Source organism: Macadamia integrifolia, chromosome 10 (genome assembly GCF_013358625.1).
Source record: "Macadamia integrifolia cultivar HAES 741 chromosome 10, SCU_Mint_v3, whole genome shotgun sequence".
Taxonomy (NCBI): domain Eukaryota; kingdom Viridiplantae; phylum Streptophyta; class Magnoliopsida; order Proteales; family Proteaceae; genus Macadamia; species Macadamia integrifolia.
This window is the reverse complement of record NC_056566.1, coordinates 14259235-14268576: the sequence shown is the minus strand read 5'-3', so window position 1 is coordinate 14268576 and position 9342 is coordinate 14259235. Positions and strand designations below refer to the sequence as shown.

General features: G+C 38.8%; 1 protein-coding gene across 6 annotated transcripts in view; it reads right to left on the bottom strand.

Moving 5' to 3' along the window:
- The window catches only part of LOC122090529 (uncharacterized protein YNL011C), a 56848-nt gene that overhangs the window by 39374 nt on the left and 8132 nt on the right, over window positions 1-9342 (bottom strand). For all 6 annotated transcript variants that reach the window (XM_042660156.1, XM_042660154.1, XM_042660155.1 and 3 more), the window contains exons 5-7: window positions 1472-1515; window positions 695-851; window positions 492-563 (exon numbers count right to left, since the gene is read on the bottom strand). In XM_042660156.1, the coding sequence (XP_042516090.1) occupies window positions 492-563; window positions 695-851; window positions 1472-1515 (273 nt within the window). The remainder of the gene's footprint in view (window positions 1-491; window positions 564-694; window positions 852-1471; window positions 1516-9342) is intronic.

Below are 9342 nucleotides of genomic sequence, written 5' to 3'. Positions count from 1 at the left end.
GGGAGGGGATGATATGAGTTTTGATTGCTCTCAATTTTACAGATAATAATATATATATATATATAGAGAGAGAGAGAGAGAGAGAAAGAGAGAGGGTGGACCTCGGCACAACAGTAAGGTTGCTCCATTGTGACCTAGTGGTCGCAGGTTCGAGTCCCAGAAACGGCCTCACCGTGAATCGGGGTGTAAGGCTGCATACATTATGACACTGCCTAGACCCAACAGTGGCAGAGCCTCGTGCACTGGGTACGCCCTTTATATATGTGTACTATATATATATATATAATATCACTAATATTTACGAGGATTCCACCATATAATTTACTACCAAAAAAGATAAGAAAAAAAATCAATTTTATGCTATTTCTGATAATAAAAGAAATTTCTAGACAAAGACAAGTGTCTGGTCTCCTCACTGAGTTTTTTCAGATAATCTAACAGAAAAATAACCATTAGCATAGGTTCAAACATTCACTCATCATGGCAGGTACCTTATTTATGGGTTCTATAGATCCACTGGTTGGATGAGATATTTCATTCTGACCACGTATCACAGTTCCATCCTGGAAGCAATTTGCACAAAATCAAAGGAAAACCAATTAGCGTAATTGCCAAGTTGTACATACACTTGTCCTTGACGAATAAAGCTATAAAATTAATTCACATTAGCAGGAAACAGGAGCAATCACCTTACCCATAATTCACATCCCAATGTAAGCCTGTCATTAGTAGTAATCACAGGGAGAACAAGACTTTCGGACGGGATATCTGAAACACGTGAAAACAAGAATATTGCAGCATCTAAAGATTGAAAGAATATGCGTGCCCCTGCAAAGAAGAAATTTCCGATGCTGCAAACATAATGGAACTTTGTAAGTTCTAAACATGCCAATAAATTGATAAAACATTGTGCTTACATAGTAGTAAATGCACAACAGTGAACCATTTGAAGTCAAACTCTGCGGTAACTTGAAAAGCAGTCTGTAAACATTAGTACAAATAATTTGATTAAAACATCCAATTTTTAGGATGATATATCAGAAACATTAAATGTAGGGACTTCCCAGAAATACATATTCTCAAAACCTTTGTGACAAAGATACCTCATTGTGGTGTTGAGACAGGAGGGATACTTCAATAGTAAGGGTAAATATGATATCTAGGCCATGTCAGAGCCCAACCAGAGCCTTTCATCCCTGAATTCCATATCTATGAAATCATCATCTGATCATTGCAGTAATATTACCAAGTTCCTCCAAAGGGCGTAACATCCTTTGGAAACCCTTCCTAACAAATGCCTGACTAATTTCTTTCAATCACCTATTTGCATCCATTCTTCTCCCCCAGCCCTGATTTTTTGGTGATAACATAATTTTATATTACTCACTAAATCTGATTATAATTTATAAAACAAAATTATTTTATACAGATCATAATATGTATGAATGATCCGTCCTGAGGAGCAAAGTACCTGCCATTGCTGAAACAGAAAGATTCACTTGACCGTCGAAGAATCTGCAAAACAGAACTCCTCAAATAAAAAACTTAAATCAACTTTTTAACTGTGAAAGTTCAATCGAAAATAAAAATTGTGAACAAATAAGTAAAGAGGGTTTCTAAAGCCCTTAGACGAATGCCGAAGAGTTAAAGAAAGGAAAACAACAAAGAAACACAAGAATGGATTTTTTGCAAGACCAAATTTTACACATTTCAACTGAATGAACTGAAATATGAATTCACTTGTGATCTTTATGAATCACAAGAATTGCCTCGGACCATTCAGTGACTGAGTCACAGAATCAGTGGAAATTCAAAGGATTCTTCTAAAAGTCAATTCAACAAAGGTATGTGAATCGTTGGGCACTGATTCATTTTGAATCAGTGGGATTTAAAAACAGAGATTTCAACAACACAAATCATAAATACCAGAGAAGAACTATAATAAACATGAAAAGTTTTCTGAGAGGTCTCCACATCTCAAAAGAAAGTAACATTATCTGACAAAATATCAACCAAGATACCTACTTATTAATAATATGTAATACATGCTTGGCATCTATGATGCAAATCCAGAGATATGTCATTGCAGCAGAGCACAACACTACTCAACGAATGGAACTTGTGACAGGGTGTGTACATGAGATGAGACAAACGTCTAGTCAGGTAACACAAAAGCAAAATAGTTTCCAAGAAATCCATCAAATGTGAGCAAGTCCTTAGATGGCTTCTTATCACCTCCTTAGATTCCAGTGAAATAATTATTGGAATAATAGAAAAATGGAAAAACCAAACCAAAAAGAATTCATTAGCTGATCTAAGAAATTGGGAATGGGTTTGTAATTTGTAGTTTCATTGTTCCTAGATACAAGAAGGGAATTGTTTTGCTATGATCTGATTTCAAGAAAGATGTCTTGACAATGACGGAATATAAAAAAGAAAGGTATTGCTCAAATTGAAGTCAGTGATTAGACTCGAGCCCGCAATCTAGCCCATTAGGGGTGTCAATAAAAAACACCAATAACCAAACTCACAAGCATGAATACAATTTCTTCTAACAACCACAGCTAGCGCTTTAGAGGCCAGTAGATAGTATCAAGATGTTGGGAAGTATTAGAGGTATAAACCCACATCAGTTAGCTGGGACCTTGGATGTGTCCTCGTATACCCTTGGGCCATCTCTACATAATACCATGAGGTTTTTGGTTGCACCACCAAGTGGTATTCCGTAGGCTATCCCACTTTGTTTAACCTGGTATAAAGCCAAGTTCTGTTTGTTGTCCTCCTTAAGATGTATATTCACATGTATGCTGAAGCTACAAATAAGGGGGAGTATTAATATGTTGGGAGTTATAGAGGAATAGTCCCACAGTGGTTATCTAGGACCTTGGTTGTGTCTTGATATTAATATACCCTTGGGCCATCTTCACCTAATGCCTTGGGTTTTGGATTGGACCCCAAATGGTATTTCATTGGCTATCCCACTTTGTTCAACAAATAGCACATGCACATCACCTCCCATAATAAGACAACCACGAAAATAATCCCAGACTATTTGAAAGGCTCGCAACATCCTTACCTCAGGTTCATCAACATTAGCAGCTTTACAAGGACCATGCTTTTCCAATGTAAACTTCCCAGTTGTCATCATGGAAACTTCCACCAAACTTTAACCCCACCGTCACCAGCCTTTTTACACTTTGAGGGTGTAACAAAGTGCTTAAAAGAATTATAAATAATCTCTTCCCTGTTCCTCAAATCTTTAGCATTTATGCAATCAGAAAATTATCTAAGCCAATGAACCATCATCTTTTCCACTAGGAACAAATATTGTACAAACTATAGAACTTTTTTTAAGGAAATATGCAACATAGTCAAGGAGTATAGATTGTATATGGAAATTTGGGCATACACAAATATTGAATAATTAAGAGATTTTGTGTCCTTAAAAAAGGGTGTACCCATTGCACGAGGCTCCCACCACTGTGAGGTCTGGGAAGGGTCATAATGTACAGAGCCTTGCCCACTTCATAGAGAGGCTATTTCCAAACTTGAACCCGCGACCACTTGGTCACAATGGAGCAACCTTACCATTGCACCAAGGTCCACCCTCAATCATTTGAAGTTTCTACACAAACATTATGACGTAGCAGCGGTCCGATGGATCGACCCAAAACCGCTCCAGAACCCGGACCAAGACCCATATCCAATTTGAGTTCCAAATTACTGATTTGGGTTCAAGATCATTAGAATATTCTAGGATTTTATTTTAATTGAGAATATTTGTTATCTTTTATTTTAAGTTATTTTGGGGTAGTAGCTATTAGGTAAGTAAAACTTTCCAATTTTAGTTTTTGTGTTCTTATTTTATTAGATTTTAAATTAGGAAGTTTCTTTTATGTTAGATTAATTTCCTAGTCGGCACTTCTCTTTTTAGTAACTCATCTCCTACTTATGTAAGGCCATGGGCCACAGTAGTTTTAGTTGATTAATAAAGAATGAATTGAGTTGTGAAACCCCCCCAGCAAGGCTGTCTTCTGCCCCCTTCTTCCTCTTCCCTGCGATCTCTCTTCCCCTGTCTTTCTCCTTGTTCTCTCTCCTTTTCTGGTTCTCTGTTCCTGCAATCTTAACAGTCCAGCAAGGAAGGTACTGAACCCCCTTCCCTTCCTTCTTCTCTTCCAACCTCTCTTGCCTTTCCTGTTTTGTTTCTTGTAACTTGCGGTACAGCAGAACTGGAAGAAGTGCTTTGATTCCCTCATCCCTACTCTAAAGGGTTTGGTCTCTCAGGTATAAGATCCTCCTCTGCGGGTATATCTAATCTTAAGGCATCGTTTCCAGGGGATTTTCCTGCTATGAGAAATCAAACCCAGATCTGCAGCTAGACAATTCTGAGTTTCTTCCCCCATTATTGTTTCAGCAGCCTCATGTCCTCAGATTCCTGGTTGCTGGAACCGATAACTATAAGGGTTTAGCAGGCTTGATCGAATCAACCAAACCGTGGCCTAGGGAATGAGCTTCCTCTCTCGCAAGTGGTTGAAGACGACCCCTGGTGTTCTCCTTTATTCAATTTAATTAATACCTTTACCCCTAACTTTCAGTTTGTCCTTGCTTTTCTTATTAATTACATCTTGCCACTATGTTGTTTACCTTCCATGCAAGGTTCGAGATCTCATCTCGTTTCGGTATTTCGGTGGGTTCATGGCCACCGAAATACCAAAATTTCTGCCGAAATTGTGTTTTTTTTTGGTTGGCTGTTTTGGTGGTCAAACGGTGGTATTTCGACCTGAAACTTGGGGGATAGCCTATTTTAAGGTTAATAAACATGCTAAGAACATAAAAATACAAAAATATTTAAACATGATATTGTTTTAAAGTTGTAACTTTGTTTGGCAGCAACCGTCAAACTATTCTGAAAATTGTACCTACTTCATTGCTAAAACAAGATGTAATATGATAGTAAAACAAATAAATAATGCATTTAAGTCATGATCAAACATAAATCAACATTAATTAGCTAATATTTAGAGTATTAGATTAGTATACTATGCGACTCCCTAATCCACAAGTCCTAACTAAAGTCAAACACTAAGCATGTACCTTAATCAACAGTACAACAGTAATCATAATGACTATGTAGTATCTACTATCTACTGGAAAGAACTATGATGGCTTGGCTGGATTCCACGCTCAGTACGATGGAGTCGACGTGCATTTTTCTCTGATTGTGCCACAAATGCATGCCACGTCATAATCTAAGAGAAGAATCGAACGTAGTCCTCTACAACTGCCAAAAAGACTGAGTCATCTACATATTGAAAGTAACCTATCCGAGGGTACGTATCACCACCATAGTATGAAGAAGAGCCCACCATTAAGTTACTGTCAACTGATGGTTCCGACGTGCACGGGTTGGCTGGGTATAAGAATAAACTGTCCATAAAGCCACTACCATGTGACTGGGTCTGGGAGCCATAGTCAGTACGACTACTAGGAATGGATGAAAGAGATGTATGCCCCATCCCAGTGAATTGACCATAAGGTCTATGATACTGCAACCAGGTGCTCCCTCCAGTAAATGATGAGACATGCCATTGCCCACTCCCTCTACTCTCACTGTCCGGATGACTATCCCCTCCACTCAAACTCATTCCGCCAATAGAAGTAGATAGACTATCAATGTCCATACAATCTCGTTGCCCCTTCACCGAATCGGCGACGAGGCCCTCTACTATAACCTGAACTCCTCCCTCCACCTAATGGACATGTACCATGATTAGAATCTTGTGTGGCATACTCAAGCTGACTCTCCCCAGTGAATCGCACCAGCTCCGACTGTGGATCATCCTGCTCATACTACTCTCGAACTCCTAATCTATCACCACCACCTCCCCCATCACCATCATCACCCTCTTCATCACCTCCTCCATCTCCATCACCATCACCATCACCATCACCATCACCGTCGCCATCATCATCACCATCATCACTATCATCACCATCACCATCACCATCACCATATGTCTGTGTATGTGGTTGTGTCTAAGTCTGGGTGTGGGTACGACCACCCGATGAAATGGACCAATTATCTTCGTCATCATCATCATCCCTACCAAGTGCAGGCTCGAATGGTCGAGGGGTCTGTGAATGTATCCTTCCATCTGTAGGCATATAATCATCAACATTGACCGGCATCTCTCGCACTAGATATGGGTCAGGCCTACCTCCCAGCTGATCCATCAACAGCTCGCCTCTATCCCTCACCCAGTCCACTAGAGGATCCTCATCATCTGAGTCAATCTGGAAAATACCAGCCAGCTCGATCTGGCACCTATCATTATCCTGACCCATGCGTATGTGCTGCATCCTCAGTCTCATATTATAATGCACATACACTAAGTCATTCAGACGTTGTGAACCCAATCGATTCCGCCTCTTCGAATGGATGAGTGAAAATGTGCTTCAATTTCTCTCACAACCAGATGCAGAACATGTCTGGGAGAGTACTTTAATGGAAATATTCCTCAATTACGGAGACGAACCCCCATACAACACCCACCATTTAGCTGCATTATAAGTTACAACAAGTGTAAAAGATTATTTATGTTCCAAAACACTTAACACTTGTATAAGTAACATACTAAAATTTGGATTTCATACCAAGATCAGTATTCGTTCGACCCGCATACGAGACAGGAGCCCCGAAGCTGCCTAATGCATCCCTGAATTCTTTCATCTATAACAAATTAACAAATAGGACCCTAGTTAACAACCATTGTACTGAAATTTAGATTCCTATAGTATAATAGTAATAGTAGTACAAAACTAACCTTAGTATTGGCTTTCGCTTGTAGATCGGGGTTTGATTGTAACTTAGCAACCACCTGCTTCTAGAAGATCCGGATCTAATGTAAGTCTTTTGTTGTACTGAAACCTAGGGTTTAAATAGTATGCTGAAAACAAAACATATTATTATCAATGTGAACATTAATGCATTTTTATATCATATAAAAGAATGTCTTCAACTTTACTTACCAGCCTTATGCAACGGATGTGAAAGCTGACGCTTCCAACGGTCTTCTATTATTTCCACAAATTTCCTACTTCTACGTGGGTTGGTAGCATAGACATTTTCCTTCATCATTGCAATAGCAGCCCATAGGCTTGGCAATGTGGGTTTGAAAGAAAAATCCACCAACTTCAACACGCCAACAATTGGTGCCCAGATTTTAACCACTTTACCCAATTGTGTCCAAAACTCCTTTGATGAAATGGTTATTTATGCCTCCTACCACCAGCTGATCTTGCTTCCCTCCAACCAAACCACTTATTAGATGCGAATATGGATCAAAGACCAACTTTCTTGGATTCAAAACTCTAAATTGCAATATGGTTAGTAGCAAATCTTGTGAGACCGGGCCTGACCAAGTCACCCCCCACTTCTCCCTCAATAGGTTCAATGAAAACCCATGATTATAGACAAATGTGCCTACTTTCCTAGCCCTTTCAACCACAGTCTGCACAATTTTCAGTTTCCCCAGGTCCTTCAACATTAAGTCAATGCAATGTGTTGCACAAGGAGTCCAAAAGAGTTGGAATCTAGGGTTGTTCATCATTTTAATTCCGGCCTTCTTGTAGTTACTTCCATTGTCAGTCACAATTTGAACAACATTTTGTATCCCAACTTTTTCCACAACATCCTTTAAAAGCTTGTAAATATATTTTGCATCATTTCTTTCCTTAGATGCATCAATAGATTTCAAGAAAATGGTTCTACCATCATAATAAACCATAAAATTGATGATGGACTTTCTCGTGGGCCCTGTCCAACCATCACCCATTATAGTTACCCCATAGCTCTTCCATATAACTTTTAACTCATCAATATATGCTTTCAACTCAGCCTTTTTCCTTAGGCAAATATACATGCATCACCTCATATGCAGTCGACCCCTTTATCCCTGGATCGGCCTCAGCCACAACATCAAGCATCGGCTGGTAACAAGGACCTATGGTGGCGTTTGTTGGGATGCTATAAAATAACATCCACTTAGACACAGCCTCCCCAACATAAGCCTTCATGTCTCCCCACATCCCCTTTATCTTGCACTACTTACTACACTTTTTCCTATGCACACGGGTATCCTGTTGTAGAACAGGGTTCACACGAGGTGGAACCATTTAAGGTGGAGGTGGAGGTGGAGGTGGAGGTGTGGCTGCCCTTGTACTCTGTGATCTCCTAAAGGGCAAAGGGATCTCTAAAGATCCACTAACTCCTGCTCTGGATGGACTAGTTCATCCATGTCTACGCCTTTCTGTCTCCTCATGAAGACTCTGCCGGCTTAATGCTTGCACCTGCCGCCAATCTCTAGCCTCTTGCTCAGTTTCTATGTCATAAGGCACATACATCGGGTCATCGCTGTCATCATCACTATCATCATTATATTGATGCACGAGAGCATGTAGTGCCATCTTAAACTCTATTCTCGTTTTCTCCTTTGTTGCTTTTCTCTTATTCCCCCCTTCATGTCTTCAGCTATGGCCTTGGCAATATGATTAGGCACTTCTCTGCATCTAGCCACATCTGAGGAATTTTCAACCAGATGTTGCTTAAGTCTTGTGGCCCCACCACCCAAAAACCTCTTCTGACAGTAGTTGCATTTTGTATACCTCTTATCGCCATCAATCGGCTCTCATGTTTCCATGCAATCTCTCCACTATCACAACTACTATCATGTCTCCCACGTCGTCTCCCTCTTCTCCCGCCTTCCTCATCACCTTCTCTAGCCATTTTATGTCACCTTGATGCTGATGCATAGAAAAAAGAATGTTATTATTAATTTACAAGTATATGGTAGCTGCTTATATTTTATTCTTACATAAAATTATTTTTTAATCAATTTTAGAAAATATTTTAATGATATAATACAACAAAATCAAAGATGTTATAACATAACAAGTATATAGTATGCTCCAAAACACTTCAATATTAATCTCCTATTTTTATTTTATTTTTAAAATAAAAACATAAATTTTTCCCTATTTTTAAAATTATTTTTCAATTATTAATCTATTTTTCATATTTTTTGAAAATTAAAATAAATAATTACTGGCTAGAAAAAAATTTCACTCCAATGGAGTCGTAGAACAGCCATTGGTGACTAATATATATATAGTTGACAACCATCAAAGCAAATTTAGCATAAAAAGTAACAATTTATGTTAATGGAAAATGAATTTTTAAACCAGAAAAATAAAAAATATATATTTATGTACCAAAAAAAAAAATTCAACTCCGTGAGGTCATAGATCGGCCTCTAATGTCTAACATATAAAAAAATCTACAAG